The sequence below is a fragment of the Elephantulus edwardii genome, unplaced genomic scaffold (assembly GCF_000299155.1).
Source record: "Elephantulus edwardii isolate Elephantulus edwardi_28Jun2011 unplaced genomic scaffold, EleEdw1.0 scaffold00001, whole genome shotgun sequence".
Taxonomy (NCBI): Eukaryota; Metazoa; Chordata; class Mammalia; order Macroscelidea; family Macroscelididae; genus Elephantulus; species Elephantulus edwardii.
The window spans coordinates 4,515,170-4,536,084 of NW_006399751.1; the positions used below are offsets into that span (position 1 = coordinate 4,515,170).

The window sequence follows — 20,915 nt, forward strand, 5'->3', positions numbered from 1 at the left end:
AATAGTAATAATAATAATGGAAAATTGAGCTCTCCTGAGATAGGAAAGAAATGGCTATTTTCTTTTTAAACTTGAGTGTTTATGCAATTAAAGTGTAGCTACTAAATTTTTGATATGAAACAAAAGCAAAAAAAGATGTACAAAGAATGAATACTCTGACAAAATAAAATATGTTGACAAAAAAATAAAAAAGATTCCGTAAATCCTGTAAGTTGCAACCTAACAGGAAATTGAACCAAGTGAACAATTCTCTTTTGAATTAAGTACAAAATTAAAAGGAAGTATGGTCAAAGAAAAGAATCCTTAACAAGCAGTTATTTTCTTTCTATGCCAAAGTTAGCAATAAGAATTTAATTTCCTACTTTCAAACACTTTACCATAATACTGTAATTTATAACCAGCACTCTAATTTCTAGCCGTGTATATCCAACATGCTTCCCATGTGTATTTGTAAGATGCTTACTTTACATTTTAAGTATCAGGCAAAAGTTAGCATGAGAACAATTTACCACTTGATAAAGATGCTAGGAAAACACGCTGACTTTAATATTTACTCCTGGCAATCTATTCAAAATAATTTAAAAAAAATTATTTTGTGTGTCTGTGTACTGTCAAATCGGATCTAACTACAACAGGAGGAGATTGCCTTCTTTCTCCAGCAGAGTATCTGGTGGATTTGAACCACATACCTCTGGTATTGCAGTGCAGCTTCTTGCCAGTAGGCCACCAGAGCTCCCTTCGAATAAACTTTTAAATCAATATACAATGGTAATAGGAAACTGTTGGACATGTTGTTAGGAGAGACCAGTCCTTGGAGGACATCATGCTTGGGAGGGTGGAGGGACAGCGCAGGAGGGGAAGGCCCTCTATGAGATGGACTGATTCAGTGACTGGGATAATCAGGATGGGAGTGTCAGAGACAGTGCAATTGGCACAGGACAGAGCAGAGGTTAGGGCTGTTGTACATAGGGTCACTATGAGTTGCAAGCGACTCGACGGCACATAACAACAACAACAATAGGAAACTGTAAACATTACATTTTATTTCCATTATTTACCTCCAATTTAGCCTAGAAAATCTGACCACAGCTTTAAAAATATTTCAAATTTAGAATGACTGAAATCTGGTTTCTGAAACACATGAAATCTAAAACTGTCAAAAGAAGCAGTAGATATAAAAATCCTCAAACCTTTGCTTTTTAAAATATGTCCTAATTTTATTACTTACTACATAAAATTGGAGAAGAAGGTGTTTGTAGTGTCAAAGTGGAGCCATCTTTCCTTGTGATATTAACGCGAAAAACCAATCTGGCACGAGTGCTTTTTTTCTTGGAACCAGCAATTCCAATTCTGGCTTCAACATCAGCATTTCTCAATTTCAATATCCCTACACAGTCGACCCTAATAAAGAAATAGATAAATTTAAAAAAAAAAATTCAAACACATTTCTTTTTAAAAATCTGCTTATTAAACTTTAAAAATATGTAACACAGTCACAACATTTCAAAGTAAAAGGAAAGAAGAGGAGGAATTATTATCAACTTTTGGCTTTATAGTTATGGAATAAATAACAAAGAAGCAAAATTATTTAAAGTAATGGGATAAAATAGCTTACAGGAGATTCCCTTCCCCCACTTTAAAAATCAGATTTTATTTTTGCAGCTAAATCAGGTATTAAAATGAGGAAACAGATTTGTTTGGTCTTTTTAATTTATTTAAATGAGTAACTGTACCCAAATGATGACTATTAGGTAGTCACTAAAGAAAAAAAAGATAATATAAGATGACATGGAAAAATGTTCCTAACATTAAATGAAAAGCAGTGGATACTGCATAACCTTAATTTTGCTAGAGTGGAAAAAGTTCGGAAAAGCAAATATAAAAATAATGGTTATTTTTGGCAACTTCCTTGTCCTCCATTTTTACACCAAGGAACTTAGCCTGGGAACTCCCTTAATAAAGTAGCATTAAGTTTTGGGTTGTTTTATTCTATTTTATTAATGGATATTTTTGGGAAGTTGTGTTTTGAGGAATATACTTTTATTTTTATTATTCTGCTATTTCAAATCCCTTTCAATAATTAAGGTATTATTTGTACCCAGGGTAGTTCTACTCTGCTCTTTAGGTTGGTTATGAATAAAATTGACTCAAAAGCAATGGGTTAGAGGTTTTCTTTTTTGGTCTTCTTCCAATATACAGATTTCTTTATAGAACTTTTAAAAGTTATAAGCTTAAAAAAAGTTTAAATACTATTAAAAAATATACTATTTTCAAGAATTCTCTTTTCCAATTAATTTCTTACCAATTTACAAAATGAAACTGAAAATCAAGTAGAGAAATTTTTTAGTAGCTATTCAATATAAATTACAACGTAATATTCTGATATGCAATTATGGTAACCTGGAGACTGAGATGCCCCTGATACAGGAAATGGTCTTTGCAATCACTTGCTATGCATCAGGAAGCTAGACACTGACAAGGGAGAATTGATGAAGGAGAACTGTTGACTTTGAGCTGTGGTGCTGGAGAAGAGTACTGAATATCATGGACGGCTAAGAAAACTAATAGGTTTACCCTAGAGAGGGTTAATCCAGGATACTCCTTGGAGGCAAGGATTCTGAAGCTTCGTCTGACATACTTTGGACAGGCTGCAAGGAGGGACCAGTCCTTGGAAAAGAATGTCATGCTTGGGAGGGTGGAGAGACAGTGCAGGAGAAGATGACCCTCTATGAGGTGGAATGGTTCAGTTACTGAGGTCATGGGGGTAGGTATGTCAGAAGGAGTGAGACTGGCACAGGACAGAGCAGGGTTTTGGGCTGTTGTACACAGGGTTGCTATACATAGCAGGTGACTAGCCAACACATAACAACAACAATAATAAACAATTATGGTACAACATTAGAATTGATAATATTTTAAAAAGACTTAAAAGTACAATGATTTTTTTAAATTTAAATCATTAATATTTCGAATATTTTTTCAGGTAGTGAAAATACAATGATGAAAAATACATATTCTTTAGAACACAATTTTTAAAAAAGAAGAAAAAATGGAAAGTGAATCTAGACCAACAATACGCTTTTTGTATCAAGGCAGGAAAGGCTACTTTATGATTTCTGTTGAATAGTTTAATATAAAGGAAATTTAGGAAAGCAAATGAAATTGTTAAAAATTTTACATTTCAATGTTAATACAGATCTCAGTAACAGAGTATAAAAACATTTTCAAAAAAAGGTAGCATTCCATCCTATGGGAATTCACAAACAAAAGGCTGTAATAGATCATTTCAAGCCATTACCATTCTGTGGAAATAGTTTTTAATTTTAAAGCTTAAACATTTCAATAGCATACTTGTAAAATATCTCAGTCACAAAAGGACAAATACTGCATACTGCCGCTGTTGTAAAATGGGACTGACATGAGGGTTGTGGGGAGCCTAAGAAAGGAGGGCATAAATAATATGTACTGCATTAAAACAGATGAGGGAGAGAACTGTATAAAAGGAATATGCAACTAGGTATTATTTTCATGACAAGATTCCAGAAAAGGAAATGCCTAGTAAAGTGGACTGTGGACTCAGGGGGTGAGTGTATAATGAAAGAATTGTTTTTGTTTTTTTTTTAAAGAGAAAAGCAAACTGTGGGGAAGGGTCAGCAGGAAGGAAAATATGCAACAATGAATGAAAGGGGGAAAAAATTAAATGGGAAGAATATGCTGTAAAAATATATAAATTAACTTGCATTTAAAAATATTAAAAAAAATTTTAATAGTCAAAATCTTCTTTCAATCTTTCTCTCAACTTAAACTTATGGTAATCAAGTTAGAACTGATTCATAGCTCATCGTCCAGTAGGTTTTCTTGGGAGGAGACTGTTCCTCTTGCTCCCAAGGATCCATGGATGGATTGGATTACAACTGCTAGAGAGATATAGCATGCATCAACAGTGGAACTCTCTTACGGCCTATGTCATCAAAGCTCCCTCTTTCATATTCCAGAAATGGAAAGTTTTTCTGCTTACTGCAAAAGCAAACCAGAATATAAAAAATAAATAAATAAATAAATTTCAATAATACTTACGCCAGTGTCATGTTGTTACTAGGATCAAGCCCAACTTCTATAACAGTAGTGCCTTCAATATCTACTTCTTTGCAGGGAGTTGTATTTCGACCAGTAACCCTGCAAGCCTGATAAAATCCATGTGGTTTCACTCGACCAGAGTCGTTACCCACAAATACCTGCAACACTACTGGTTCATTATGGCCTTCCAGCTGTAATCAGATAGCATGTAGCAGAAACACTAATTAGTCTTTCAAATCATCTACTTGTAAAATATTAAACATAAAGCCATATATTTATAACTAGATTATAATATTGAAATGCATTAGTCAAGAAAAGCAAAGGTAAAAAATGTCAAGAAAACAAAGTCTGCAGAAAACCCTAGTCTTTAATCCTACAATATTTCAATTCAAAATTTTTATTTTCTATTTATCATGTATGATAAATGTTGTTGTTGTTGTTGTTATTGTTATGTGCCATCGAGTCGCTTGGGACTCATAAGAACCCTATGTACAAGAGCCCTAAACACTGCTCTATCTTGTGCCAACCTTGCTGCCTCTGACACACACATTCCCACCACCCCAATCCAGAATCAATCCATCTCATTGACGGTCTTCCTCTCCTGTGCCGTCCCTCCACTCTCCCAAAAATGATGAACCTCTCTCCAAGGACCAGTCCCTCCTTGCAACATGCCCAAAGATGAAGCTTCAGAATCCTTGACTCCAAGGAGCATTCTGGCTTCACCCTCTTCAGGACAAATCTGTTTGTTCTCTTAGCAATCCATGGTATATTCAACACTCTTCTCCAGCACCACAGATCAAAGGCATCAATTCTCTTTCTACCATCCTTAGTCACTGTCCAACTCTCCAATGCACAGCACGTAATTGCGAAGACTACAGCCTGGATCAGGCACACCTTAGTCTCCAGGCTGATGTCATTGCTCTTCAGTACTCTTGAGAAGTCTCTCACAGCTGACTTTCCTAATGCAATTCGTCTCTTGGTTTCCTGGCTGTTGTTACCAATAGTGTTGACTGTGGAGCCAAGTAAACTAAAACTGTTAATTATCTCAATCTCATCATCATCCATACTGATGCTACCAGTTGGTCCAGTGGTGAGAATCTTTGTTTTTTTGATGTTGAGCTTCAATCCATATTGAAGACGGCACTCCTTGACCTTCTGCAGCAAGCGCTTCCGGTCCTCCTCAGTTTCAGCAAGCAGGGTTGTGTCATCTACATAACACAGGTTGTTGACGACTCTTCCACCAATCCTGATGCCACATTCCTCCTTGTACAGCCCAGTGCCTTGGATGATCTGTTCTGCATACAGATTAAAAAGGTATATAGACAAAATACATCCCTGGCAGACCCCCTTCTTGATTTTGAACCATGTATGGTCTCCTTGCTCTGTTCTGACGACTGCCTCTTGGTCCAAGTATAGGTTTCACATAAGCACAATCAAATGTTCTAGGATTCGCATTCTTCTCAGAGTCAACTATTGCTTGTTATGATCCACACAGTCAAAAGCCTTTGCATAAACACAGTCCTGAAGCACAAATAGACAGTCTTCTGGTATTCTCTGCTTTCTGCCAAGATCCATCTAACATTAGCTATAATATCCCTAGTACCATGACCTCTTCTAAATCCAGCCTGCACATCTGGCAGTTCTCTGTTGACATACTGCTCCAGTCGATTTTGTATAATTTCCAGCAGAATCTTGCTTGCAAGCGGTATTAATGATACTGTTCAATAATTTCCACACTCTGTTGGGTCATCTTTCTTTGGAATGGGAAAAAAATATCGATCTTTTCCAGTCAGTTGGCCAGCTGGCTGTCCTCCAGATGTCTTGGCACAACTTAGTGAGCACATCCAGGGCAGCGTCTGTTTGTTGAAATATATCAACTGGTATGCTGTTAACTCCTGGAGCCTTGTTTTTTGCCAGTTCCTTCAGAGCAACTTGAACTTCCTCCTTCACCACCACAGGCTCTTGTTCATGTTATTTCTTGAAATTCTTCTATGTCAACCAATTCCTTCTGATACAGTGACTCTGTGTACTCCTTTCATCTTCTTTTAATGCTTCCTGGATCGTTTAACATTCTACCCAAAGTATCCTTAAGTATTGCCACTGGTGGCTGGAATTTGTTTTTCAACTCCTTCAGTTTAAGAAATGCTGAGTGAGTTCAGCCCTTTTGATTTTCTGACTCCAGCTCTCTACACATTTCATTATACTATCTTGCTTTGTCGTCCCGAGCTGCCTTTTGAAATTTTCTGTTCAGCTCTTTGATTTCTTGGTTTCTTCCTTTTAGCTTTGTCTTCTTGGTGCTCTAGTGCAATATTCAGTCTCATCTGACATCCAATGTGGTCTTTTCTTCTTCTTCAGCCTTTGTAATGATCTTTTGCATTCTTCATGGATGATTTTCTTGATATCTTCCCAGAACTCATTCGGTCTACGCTCACTGGTGCTCACGGCTTCAAACCTATTCCTAAGATGGTTTTGAAATTCGAGTGGGACAGCCTTAAGGTCAAATTTTGGCTCCCGCGGATTTGATTTAATCAGTTTGAACTTGCATATGAGTAGTTGGTGGTCTGTCCCACAATCAGCACCTGGCCTTGTTTTCACAGGTGATAATGAGCTTCTCCAGCGAGTCTTTTCCCCAATATAATCTATTTGATTACTATGCATACCATCAGGTGAGATTCATGTGTATAGCCTGCGTTTATGTTTCTTATAAAAAGTATTTGCAATGAATAAATCATTGAATATGCAGAATTCTATCATTCTATCTTCAACCTCATTTCTCTCACCAAGTCCATGTTTTCCAGCTACTGATCCTTCTTCCCTATTCCCAACTTGTGTGTTCCAGTCGCCCATTATTAACAATGCATTTTGACTGCGTGTTTGATCAATTTATGATTGCAAAAGTTGGTAGAAATCTTCCATTTCCTCCTCTTTGACTCTAGTTGTTGGTGCGTATATTTGAATGATAGTGGTATTCACTGGACTTCCTTATATGCATACGGATACTGTCCTGTCGCTCACCACATTGAATTTCAGAATGGATCTAGAAATTACTTTCTTAATTATGAAACCAACCCCATTTTTCTCACCTTTATATCTCCAGCATAGTATATCATATGATCGTCTGATTAAAAAGGGACCATGCCAAGCCATCTCATTTCGCCAATACCTAATATGTCAATATTTACCTGTTCCGTTTCTTTCTCACCAATGTCCAATTTTCCTACATTCATGCTTCTCACATTCCACATTCCAATCACTAGTGTCTGCTTACAGCTGTTTCTCCTTCTCTGTGTTTCCATTTGTAAGATCTCAGTCTCAATTGCCATGTCTGCTAGTCCAAGTACTAGTCTAAGTGTGCTCTACTGTACACAGGATTTTCAAAGGCCTGTCATTTTGGAAGTGGATGGACAATCCTTCTTCCTAGTCTGTCTCAATTTGTGTGTTTGTTTGCTCTGTGTGTGTGTTTTATATGTATATAATAGTATCTGACAGACAAGAATTTTACAAAAAAGTGTAAATGAAAGACATTTACCTAGTCAGAAAAATGACCAATAGATTCAATGTTGCTGCTCACCCTTGCTATATGGTTAGTTTTTTTTAATCCATCTTTTACCTACTCCACCACCATCCCTTCCTACTTTTGCCTACACCATCCAACACCCCTCTCCCATTGACCAGCCCCTGATGTAATGGCCCAAGTCTCAAGCCATCACTAGAATGAATATAGTGTCCTTTATATATTTATAATAACAGTATGTTTGATTCATGGATATGAATTCATGAAGCTAATGATGATAATCATCATTTTAATTTCCATGATGTATTTCTACTCTTGATCATTATGAAATGTGCAGGCTACTTGGGTTACCAAAGGAATATGAAGATAACGCAGATCTACTAACACCACTAAAGGAAAAACTCACTAAACTGTGTTAGTGGCATCATCATCACCAAATAAAAGTAAATATACTAAACTTTCACTCTAATAAAGATATCTGAAAAGTCTAAGAAGTGCAATTATATAAACAGGAAAATGAAATGCATTTAATATACACATACATACAAATTCATGACATTCTAGGCTAAGTCATTATATTCTAAAAATGGCTTGTTCAAGTCAGGATTTATGAATAATTTTTTATCTCTAACAAGTCTTCTTTAAGTTAAATTATAATTTTTATGTGAATAAAAATTTTAAGTAGTATGTGAGAAAAATGTTTCCAATATTGGCTCCTGCTATATATATATATGGTTCATAGTTAAGAAAAATAAAGCTGAAGTTGTTACTCCAGAATACAGAAAGTCATAAAAATAAGCAGTACAATGCATACCATATTGTTTTTAAGCAAACTATCTGGAAGGCTATCAATTTTGACAACTGTCAAGTCCCAAGTTCCAATACCTGTAACAGGGTCTGGCACATGGAGGGTAAAGAGATTTTTGAATGAATGAAAAAGACCAGTCAATTAATTATCTGTCATAGTATTTCTGACCAGAAATGTACAACACACAATGTAAAATTAGTATAATTAATGAAAATATTCATAAAACTATCAAAATATCTGGCTCTACAAAGTATAACTTAAATTTCTCATTTGCATAACACTTATAGTAGGTTTGGAGGACTAAGGATGATGAGTTAGAATGGCGAAGTTAAGAGGCCTAAAACCTTAAATTTATTTACCAAATGATTCTTTTCTGAATTGAATTATTCAGATTACTTTAGTATTTTCAAAGACCTTATTTTCAAGTACTTAATAATTTCTATTCTATCTTTGAATTGAAATGGATTGCCTCTGGAAACTCTATGTATGAACAGTGCTCAGGCCGTTTGTTCAGAGGGTTGCTATGAGTCGTCTACGACTCGACAGCATCAAACAACATCTTTGAATTATTTCACAATTTCTTCTTAATGTTTGAGAAATCTAGTATGGATGCTACCAAAGTCATTTTGCTGCTTTGGTTTAATTATAAGAAGGTAATTTATGATTTACACTGAATGATTTACCACAATATATTTTCACTAATTTCATTTAAATGAAAATTCCAACATGATAGAAGTATTTGGCTCATGGTCTAGTCTGATTTTTACTTTACTTTCTGATATATATGTAGTTATGGTAAACTTAAAAAAAACCATTAACACTGAGGTGCAAGTGACTCACAGCGATGGTCCAGTGGGTTTTCCAAGGTTGTAAATGGCATGTGAGAAGACTGTCCATCTTTCTCCAGCAAACCACAAGTTGACATGAACCTCCACAAAGGCATGGCATCTAGGTTAGTAGTGTAACTCCTTAACTAATAATTATACCCTCTTATTTTAGGTAATAATAATAAAAATAATGATAGAAGAAATGATGCCTTTAAACTGTGGTATTGGAGCAGATTACATGAGATTCCAAGAACTGCCAAAAGAACAGGTATGTCTTGGGGAATGTGCAACCAGAGAGCTCCATGGAGGCAAAGATGACAAAGCTTTGTCTCACCTTCTTTGAGCGTGTTGCTAGGAGAGAGTATTCCTTGGAGAGAGACATCATGCTTGGGAAGATGGAGGGAATGGCAAAAGAGAGGAAGACCCTCAACCAATGACTGTAGCAATGGGCTCAAGAGTGTGGAGATTGTGAGGATGGCACAGGATAGATCTGTTATGAATTTTACTGGACTTGACAGCACCTAACAACAATATCCTTTTAGATAAGGGAGCTCTGGAGGCTTAGTGGTAAGGAACAGCACTGCTAACCCACAGGTCCACAGTTGGAATCCTCCAGCTGCTCTGCAGGAAAAAGATAGGTAATCTCTTCCCATGTGTTTTCTTGTTGATGGCCTTCAAGTTGAACATGATTCATAGTGACCCTATCAACCAAAGGCCTGAAGCCTTTCAATAACTATCAACATTTATCAAAGTTCACAGAGTTTCCAGAGGCATGTTATTTAGGAAGTAGATGCCATTTCTACTTCCCAAGTGTTTTACTGCTCCTAAAACCTCATTGGAGGGTCAGCTATGGGTTGGTTGAGAATAACAGTATATAACAACATTTTAGGTAGGTTCTCCTGATTAAAGACAAAATAATTAGAAGTAATACTGAAGAAAATTATCTTTATGTGGCTTCAAACAATAAATACCTTAACTGTAGGAAAGCCTTGTTGTGTTCTATCTTTTACAGATCCACGGCTGCCCTCAGTCAGGTACCGTGCTCGGTGCTGGGTTTCAGGCTGCACAACAATCTTCAGCTCTTTTCCCTCACTTTTAACAGGATACTGTCCACACAACATAGGGCTCTTCTTTACTCCAGTTCCTTTTTGGTTTTCCAATGTTCTGAGAAGCCAAAGCATAACACAGAGAAAAATATCAAAAAAAAGAGTTTTCGACAAAAGTCATCTAAGACAAAAAAAAAAAAGAATAAGCAATAACATTAAGAAGAACTGCTTAAATTTCTGACAAAACAGTCTAAGAAGCCACAATCAGTAAGCAAAATTATCTTTTAAAAATTTTGTAACAAAATTTAATTACATGATGCAACAAAGAAAAAGTTGGTTATGGAAGAAAATGAACGAATGAATAGTTATGGCAAGAGGAAGGAAGATTCAGTTCAATAAACTGGGAATAACAGGAAAGAGAATGAATGATGTCACTACAACCTTTCACACTGTACTTCAGTTTAAATGAACTTTAAATACCAGTATATATTTTTTCCAAGAAATAAAAAAACATGAAACAGAAAAAGAATTATTTCCATGTTTATATGAGTTTTAACAGTGACAAGATTAATGATTATTTTGTAACCAGACTGACAAAAAGAAGCAAAAGTACAAAGGAAGGCCTAGACAAAACTACCTGAAGATGTATACAGCATGCTTTTTGACATCATAGAAGTATTACTAACTTATTTATGTATATAGTATCTATTTACTGATGTTAATAAATCAGTGAGAAAATAATAAAAATCATTCCTTTTTGTGGGGAAGTTAACTTTCTATCAAACAAATCTTTTGTAGAAGAGTGATTTTTTTTTCTCCTGAGTATTTTTGTGATTAAGTAATTAAACCTGAACTAAAAAAGGAATTATGTATAAGTTCCAATTTGTAAACATTCTGCACTATTGGTTTTATTATAAAGGCAATATTTTTTTCTAACTGTGTTTATCATGTGTTTGCTAAGTGGAACACACGTTCAAGGAAACATAATATTTCAAAAGGAGAGTAGGACATCAGTCTAGCACATTTAACATGTCAAATAACTGAACCACTGCAAATACATGATAAAAGTGAAAAATTATACTATTATCATCTTCTTATTTTAATAACATGAAATATATTTAAAACTACTGACACAAAGAATCAGGATCTATGTCCTGGTCCAACATTTTGACCTATACTGAAGATTTAAATGAGCCAAGACTTAACAAAATCTTCAAAATTAACCAGTACAAAAGAAGTATCATTTCAAAGACAGAGAAGCATGGTGGCTAAGAGTTTTACATGTGATTCTCTATGGGAACTCAGGTGGCCTAGTACTGCATAAGGAGTTGTACTGCCAACCCAAAGACAGGCCGTTTGAATTCACAGGCAGTTGGATAAGTAGCTCCACAGGGGCTCCAAGATGGGCTATATCCTTTTATGTGGTTTATAGCCTCTGAAAACTCCAAAGTCAGCTATGAGCTGGTTTGAATTCAACTGCACATTAACAATAACGCCCTCTAACCAAGTTATTAAGGAGCTTTAATAGTGTAGTCTGTAGCATGCTGTATTGCTAAACAAAAGGCTGCCCATCTTCAAATCCACCAAGTGACTCCAAGGTAGAAATAAGAAAATAATTAACTTCCCACTAAGGTTTACAGCCTTGGGGAACTTGATGGAGACTTGCTATGAACTGGAACTGACCCAATGGCTCTAAGTTTGATTTTTTTTTTGGTTTGATATTTACAACCAGTTACTGACAAAAAAATTAAGAACAAAGAGGGATATATAGATTTAAATAAAAAAGGGACATATAGATATCTAATCAGCCAAATCTTGGAGAAGTACAGCCAAAATGCTCCTTGGAGGCAAAGACAAAGCACTGTCTCACATACTTTGGGCATACTGTTAGGAGACACTGTTCCTTGGAAAGGATCTCACACTTGGAAAGGTAGAGGGTAGGAGAAAGAGAGGAAGACCCTCAATGAGATGCACTGATACAGTATCTGTGGCAGTGGGTTCAAATGTATTGAGGATGATAAAGATGGCACAGAATAGGACATGCTTCAGATCTCTTGTTCACAGGGTCACTATAAGTCTTATCCAACTTGAAAGCACCAAACAACAACAGTAGGGGAGGCACTCAGGAAACAGGAATAGGAAAAAAGGAATGAAACTGGTATAACAATATAGGAAAACTGACAGGATTAAAGGACAAGTTCTAGCAGCAAATGTAGCCTGATAAATGTCATATCCCCTAAACCTTACACAGCTCTTTTAAGCAGTAACATGTGCTGCAAGAATGATTGCTAATACCTTTCTATGAAGATGGTGCTGAAAGCAAAGAAAGAAGCTCCTGCCCCTCCCAAAACTGAAGCCAAAGCAAAGGCATTAAAGGCCAAGAAGGCGCTCCTGAAGGGCATCCAGCGCCAAAAAAAAGATCCACACATCACCCACCTTCTGGCGGCCTATCACGCTGAGACTCCAGAGGCAACCCAAATACCCCCAGAGGAGCATTCTGAGGAGAAACAAGCTTGACCACTATGCCATCATCAAATTTCCCCTGACCACTGAGTCAGCCATGAAGAAGACAGAAGATAACACCACACTTGTGCTCATTGTGGATGTCAAGGCCAACAAGCACCAAATTAAACAAGCTGTAAAGAAGCTCTACGACACTGATGTGGCCAAGGTCAACACTTTGATTAGGCCTGATGGAGACAAGAAGGCATATGTTGGACTTGCTCCTGACTATAATCCTTTGGATGTTGCCAACAAAATTGGGATCATCTAAACTGAGTCCCAGCAGGCTAATTCGAAATACAAATTTTTCTCACCATAAAAAAAAAAAAGAATGATTGCTAATGAAGACAAATGGGAAGTAATAAAGGAAAAGTCGAGGCAAGAAAGAAAAAGGGAGCTTCTAAAATAAGATGATAAGAAAAACTGGGTCCTAATTCAAGAGGAAATACCATTCATGTGAAGTGGACATAATTAAGTCAAGGACTACCTGTTTAAATCATTCAAAAGACCTTGGATAAATAAATCTGTGAAAAGTATAAAGCTGAAGTTTGAACACAGGCAATATGCCCTGTATTTATTGTCAGTTGGGTGAGATTTCAAGTTTTGGATTGAATATTTATAATAATATTGTTTGATATTAACTTTAAAATCAAAGCAAAAATATTTTACTGAAACTTTATAAAAGCATCTCCCAAGTTTTCACAGAGATTAGTAACAAAATACTAACAGAAATTATATAAAATAAAAATTATGGCTTTAAAATTTTTTAATATAAAAAAACCTCAAGAATTTTCTTCTATTTTTTCATGTCTACAATGAATATGTTAATTTTACAAAAAAAGGGAAAAGTTTAATTTAAAATATAAAGAAAATTTATAAAGTAGATTATCTGGTAAGATATCATTTTTATATTCATTATGCTGGACAATCTAATACTGACAAGACAAGGGTAAAATTAATTTCACTTATTCTAATAAAGTATTTCACTTGAGATGAAAATTGAATTGACAAAGTATAGACATTATGACTTAAAGAACAGCACATAATTTTAATAGAAAAACATTTCAATTGTTGCAAAAATCATCTTTATGAAGTAGAAACTGGTTTAAGAACAGCACATACTTTTTAAAGAATCTCTAAAACTGTATTCTCTAAGTGTAAAAATACATGCAAATTTATATAGATATATAAAATGATGAAAATATCTATAAATACTAATTCTAATAAATGACTAATTTATAAGGCATCAATGACTCTCTCACATAGCAGCCATTGCTGTGCGGGATTTTATTTTTTTAATGTTAACAAGACACTATTTTTTTAGCATATTCAACAGTCTAAAAATGTCATTCTAACTTCTTTATGCTGCATAATTCTTGTGGCTCTCAATGCACAAAATAAAATCACTATAAAATGAGTATAACAGGTTGCACATCAAGGTGACATCATATCTCTGTTTCTACCAATATCTAGAAGATATACAGAACTGCAGATTCTCAGGACAATTTTAAGAAATGGAAGGTTAGGAATACTTAAATACTGAATGAATGTTTTGGGGGGGGTTTAAAAATGGTTTTATTTTCTTAACAAACTCTTAACATTTTGGTTCTATAAAAACACTATGCCACTCACAGGTTGTCATCATTTCTATGTGGTATCTCTAATATGAATAAATGGCTGTGCAACATGTTTCAAAGTGAATTTTCTATATTGGCATTATACAGATTATAAATTTATCAAACAACAAATCTAAAGAAAAAGTCTAGAACTCATTTCTCAAAATATATTTAAATTTCATTCATGTTTCTAACATCTTGTTGAAGAGTATAGGATTTTAGTTTGAGATACTCAGAAGAACTGTTTTCAAGATCTATTTCTTCATATGTATACTTCTGATTTTATATAGTTCTTATAATTAAGAAATTAACTATCATCCATAATTTCCACATACTAATGTGAAATACCATTCTATTAACTAAAAAAGGTATATTTCTCTTCTATTACAACATGCAGTATTTCTCCATGAATTATTTTAAAACTTTTTTTCCCCCTGTTGGTAATGTAAAACTAGGGAGCTCTGGTGGCCTAGTGGCAAGAAGCTGCACTACAATCCCGAAGGCAAGCAGTTCAAATCCACAAGCTGTTCTGTGGAGAAGGAAGGGCAATCTCCTCCCACGTGACTAACTGCCTCAGAAAACCTGCTGGAGAGTCAGCTATGGGTCGGTTCCAACTTGATGGTACACAACAATATAAAATTACTTCAAAGATATATGTGTTTTTGTTAAGTGACATAATACTAGAAAAAAAAGCAGGACTCTCTAATTAGTTACTCTTTTAATGAATAAATAAAGATGTATCTTTAATTAGATTCTGCAAATCATATGTTGAATATCTTTAGTCAAAAATGAATTTGCTCTGCATTTGACCCTATACTAACAACTTCAATACAAAACAAAATTCTTCTTCTAAAATATGGGATTTTCTCTATTATTAAAGTTGCACTAAGTTGAAGTAAACTAATACATGTATTTGATAACATATATAATCCTTTTTAGTCCGTGCCAGTAGCAATAATTACTTAAGTTTTCACTCTGTGTTATCCTTTTGTTATTATTACATTTCAGAAGTTATAGTGTATTATATCTAACTACATCACTCTAAAGGTGTTTTAAATAAATAGTATTAAAAGAAAGTAGTATGGAATAGGTACTGCTTATACAATAGATATTATTACTTTAACAATAAAAGAATATTCAAAGACAAATCTAACCAATAATAAAAATATTCTCTAACAATTCTCAAGCAAATTTTTAACTTAAAAGTAATCAACGATGTCATCAAATAGTAAACCAACTTTGCAATCTGAAATGACAGGTACTAGGATTAGCTGAAGGACCATATTTTGTTTTGTAAAAAATTAGTATCTCAAAAGAACAGTGAGTTAAGTATTACAAACTATGTTGAATACACTATAGGAAAAATACAAAACTAAAATAAGTTTCACAATTAAATAATACAATAGACCTACTAAAAGAATCACAGCCAGAAGAAATTAATATTCTAGGCCTACTGATAAATAAGCAGTTGAGTGGTATGAACAGGCAAAAATAAACTGTTAGAATACGTGCCCTGATCCTATTCAAATAACCTCCAATTATGTTATTAAAAATCATGGAAGAAAAAAATAGTAACATTTTTAATCCTCAATCATGGTAATCAATGTATCAGAGGGAAAAGAGCTAAAAAAGCACGTGAATGTAACTGCTAAGAATTAAACCACCAATGTAAGGATGGGGGTGGTGATGTTCATTTTTATTACATATAGGAAAAAACTCCAAAAATAAAGTGCAAATGGAAACAGACTGAGCAAGACAGTGAGATAAGTATTAGAAAGAACATAACCTAGCTCCTTATTAACATTTTTTAATGTTTTAACTGGAAACATTATATTCCTAGTTTTCAATGAGGAAAAATATATTTAAACCTTTTTAAAATATAAATCCATTGGAAATTATTATTGGAAGTTATTTCAAAACAGATTTTCACTTTCTATTACCTAACAATACTCATAAGATGCCTACTACTGAATTCTATGAATTTTTCTTGAATATAACTTACTAATTTTAAGTTTTCTTTCTGTATTTTCAATGAAAATTACCATTTTTGCTTTATAAGAAAACTTGAGCTGAGCAAGAAAAGTTGGGAATGATTTCTTTTTTGTTTTGTATAATGGTGATATAACTTTAAAAAATGTGAATACCAACCCATTTCCTGCTTTTGAGTTGCCTTTGCTGTCCGTGGTAAGCTGAGAAAGCACATAGTGAGGTGCTTTGGCACTGTCGGCATCAAATATATCCATATTAGATTCTTCACAATCTCGTCGTTTGACCCCCGGCCTCTGCTTTGGATTTCGTTTTCGTGATTTACGAGGTACCTCAGTGTTATCATTGTAGGAACTGGTGCTCATGTTACTGAAGTTGGAGGGGGAATCCTCCATCCACATACTGCAGCTCTGCTCAGATTCCAATCCACACCCCTCATCCTGGCAGGACATCCGACTGTTATCCAGCAAGTCCTCAGGTGGTGGTGAGATGTACAAGACCGTGTGCCTCTTCGGTGTTGATGGATGCTGCTGGGCTGTGTTACTGGTTAACTGCTTTTCACTTACCCCTCTGTTACTTACCCCCACGGCTGAGGAGCAGCTCTCCACTTGCATAGCCTTGCTGTCGGTGACTGAGGTAGAATAAATGGTAGGGCTGGAAGAGGTGGTAAAGGAGCTGCAAGCACCGCCCATGGAGGAAGAGGAGGGAGCTGAAGAAGCATCTGCAGTGTATAATTCAACAGTAAATACACTATTCATGTTTTCATCTGTGCTGGCTAGCAGTCCCATTGACAATGTGATTTGTGAACTGATTGTTTTTTTCCCCAAAATGAGTAGTCGGAATTTGGTTAAGTTTTAGAATATCAATGCTTTAAGCAATACAGGCCTAAGAAATGCACTTTTAAAAAATGCCCAAATAGCATTATTTTACTTGTTTTATAATTGATTGATTTTTAAAAATCTAATTTAATGTCTTAAGCTGTAAAGCAAAAATAAAGCACTTATTGCCTCAGCTGGATGATCTGTTGAATTTTAATAATTTAAAATAATATTGAAAACCCCAAAACAAAACAAATGCTTGTGGGCCACATTCAATGCCAATTAAATAATTCATTATACAAAATTTGAAAAAGTGGGACTGTGCTTAGCCACAAAATATTAAAATAAGTTTCTAACCTATGAAGCAGAGAACTACAGGTCATTTTTAATGCAGACACTCCCTGCTTCAGAGGCAAATCCTGGAATAAAAATATGAGAAAATAAATGAGAAAAGAGCTGCTGATTATTCCAGAGTATCAATTATAAAATGAGAAATAAATAGAAAAAATATATAATTAACTGATTTATTTGGAGGCAAAATGGAACTGGTATAGTCACTACAATTAGTAGTAAAATCTAGGAAGAAAAAAGTGAAAAAGATCTGACTTGGAACATGGTGGGCTATAGAAGATAAACAAATCAACATCTGAGGATCTCCAGAAGCTGGATGTGGTAGTTTAATGTCATGAACTTGCAAATAAATAAATCCATCCTTTAAAGAAGAAAAAGCTGAGTAAGGACAAATTCCTAGGCAGGATTTCTCATAGAAATACTTGATTACATACTCAGCAGTTAGTGACTACTGTCCATCTCCTCTTTTAAAAGGATCTACTTGATTTTGACTATCAAGTATATTTCCTAAAATGAAGTAAAATTTATTGGCTCATATCTAACAAAACCAAATTAAGCAGAGAAATCTCTGGAGAACACCAGAATGAATTCCTATAAAACTATTTTTTAGAAAGTCACTCATCAAATTATTATGCTATAAAAAATATTACAATGTGTGGCAACATGGCAGAATAGTTAATTCAAAATACTATTTTATAACTTAATAGCATAATTTCAGAGGCACCCTATTCTTGCTAAGGCTAGAAGCTGTCATTCTTAAAATTTAAGAATATCACTGTATCTTGTACAAGAGAAAGAAAAGGATACTCACAAAAAATTAAAAATAGGTCATGTGAAAGACTAAAATACTTAAAACTTTTATCCATAGCTAAGTATGCCATTGTTTTAAAGTGAAATAGAAAAATCTAAAAATGGTTTGAGAGTCATTGTAATGATACCCTTCAAATCAGTAAAAATATATAAGAACTAAAATTTAAAGATGTTGATAAAATAAAAAGCCAAGTGCTAAAGATTTATGTTTATATAGGAAAAACTATATCATAACACTAAATTATTTGGCAGACCCATATTTTTTATCACCCATAATTTAAAATTTTTGTCAAGGTGGAAGAGCATAGTAATTAGTATTAGGCATCTATAAGATGATCTACATAATGCCACATGGAAAGATTACTTTTTCCAACTATCATTAAATCATTAAACCTAGAGCAATTAGAAGATACCAGTTCCATTTTCCAGTTTGTATTCTTGTCAACAGTTGTAGGTGAAATTGGAAAATTTAGTCACTTTAAACTGCATTCCAATTTAAAGAAAAAAATGTCAATTTTGTATCATGCATTAATGCAATGTTTTCTTAGCATATATTTTAAAAGATTTGCAAAAACTACAAAATCTAGATGCTAACATCAATGACAGTTTAGGAGCTGATTTGTAGCCACTTTGGGTTTAAATATAAAGTTTTTCCTTACTTTTTGAAAAATGCTATAAAATTAATTTTTTTAAAAAACAACAAAACAAAACCAAAATGTATTATATCTAACTTTCCTCTATCTGTTCCAACTATTGGCAAAAAATTAAAGTTACTGTGTGTGACTCTATAGTCTTCACTTTCAGAGATGTACTAGTACACAGCAGACAATATTTGCAGTGTAACACACAAAGCATTATCATGAATGGTGTGAACTTGAATTTTTATATAGCAATTTCTCCCCCTTTGAATCAATGTATCATGCACATGAGAATGCAGACTATGAATAGCTTAGGGATCCCTGTCCATGACAGAGAAAAAAGCAATCGTGAACAAAAATGTAAGTAGTAGATACAAATTTTTTATTTTTTTAGATACAAATTTAATATGCAAAATAAAACCTAGCATACCTTCTTAAACACAATTTTGTCTAGCAAATGGTATAAAAACATTCATCCTTATATAACTCAATTGGCACAATAATCATACAGTTATGTCTGTTCTGGGACAAGTATGCCAAAATAATAATACCCTAAAAAAAGATTTTCTCTACATTATTTTTGGACACCTAACACATAACTAAACAGGAGTGGCATTAACTTCCTAAACAACATGCCTCTGGAAACTCTATGAACTTTGAGCAATGATGATAGTTCTAGAAAGGCTTTAGGTCTTTTCGTAAGGTCGCTATGAGTCATGTTCAACTTGATGGCAATCAATACCACCACCACCACCACCGCCACCACATAACTATTATATCTTACCCATAGTTTCCTGGATATACTTATTACAATTTAAAAAGTCTGTTAGCCTAAAACTATGAAACAGAAACAAACTGTCAGAAGACAGTAGTAAGCATCCTTTAATTATCTTTTAAAGGAGTTCTGGTGGTGTAGCTAGTAGGGAGTTGCTGTGCTAACTCAAAGGCTGCACCTCTCTGGAGGTCTGAATCCACCAGCAGCTCTTAGGGAGAAAGATGGGAACTCTCCTCCCCATCAATTTACAGCCTCTGCAATGCAATAGAGAGTATCAGTTATGATTGAGTTCCACTCAAAAGGGCAGTAAATATCTTTTTAGTTTGTCCTTCAAAGACAAAGATCCTACTTATTTTGAATGAGAAACAAGACAGAGAATAATTTTTTTCTTTCTATATTTTATTAATTTTCATAAACATTTACAGAGATTTTGGGTTTCCATTCATTCCTTGTTGCACTATTCTCTCTACCCTCCTCCCAGTTTGTCCTTGTCCAAATGCCACAGTGAGAGAATAATTTTTTAAAAAGTTTAAAACTATAAGAGCTTACCTAAGTGGCTTAATAATGGTAAAGTGGCAAATAAAACCTGTGGGTCCCTTGAGAACATAAATAGTTCATCTTTTGTATCTGAAGCTTTCTCAGCACATACCTTAGTGTATTTTTTATTGTTATTTTTGTTGTATTTTTTCTCTTTAGTGTCTTGGAAGTAGTACATATTCAGGGTTTGGTTGGTTGGTTGTTTTTAATGAAATTTATGAGGATTAAAAATTGTATTTGTATGTTAAACAGAGAAATAAATGTATTAATGTATCCATAATAGACACATCAGATTTAAAAAAATTTTCTACACAAGTGCTTAAAATACATATTACCACAATATTATTTTTAATACAGAAATATTCTTAAAATTTAGATAATTTTTTCTATTTCTAAAAAAACTGCTTTAAAATCTTCCTTCTTGGCTGTCTAGTGAAGTGGACCTGGGGGAGGGATTGTAAATAATGTAAGAATTTTTCTTTTACTTTTCCAAGAGGGGAATGTACTAGCGGGAAAGGTTTGGGAGTGGAGAAAAGTGCAACAATGATTAAGTGGAAATCCAAAGTCTCTGTAAATTTTCATTGAAATTAATAATAAATTAAAAAAAATA

The 20,915-nt window shown here is 34.2% G+C and overlaps 1 protein-coding gene across 5 annotated transcripts in view; it reads right to left on the reverse strand.

Annotated features, from left to right (window-relative positions):
• The window catches only part of NFAT5 (nuclear factor of activated T-cells 5, tonicity-responsive), a 125,098-nt gene that overhangs the window by 51,683 nt on the left and 52,500 nt on the right, over positions 1-20,915 (reverse strand). For 4 of the 5 annotated variants that reach the window (XM_006878649.1, XM_006878650.1, XM_006878648.1 and 1 more), the window contains 4 exons: positions 16,539-17,097; positions 10,198-10,390; positions 4,078-4,268; positions 1,229-1,401 (listed from right to left, as the gene is read on the reverse strand). In XM_006878649.1, the coding sequence (XP_006878711.1) occupies positions 1,229-1,401; positions 4,078-4,268; positions 10,198-10,390; positions 16,539-17,097 (1,116 nt within the window). Of the gene's footprint in view, positions 1-1,228; positions 1,402-4,077; positions 4,269-10,197; positions 10,391-16,538; positions 17,098-17,551; positions 17,614-20,915 lie in introns of all 5 variants that reach the window. The other variant, XM_006878652.1, reaches the window with a different exon arrangement.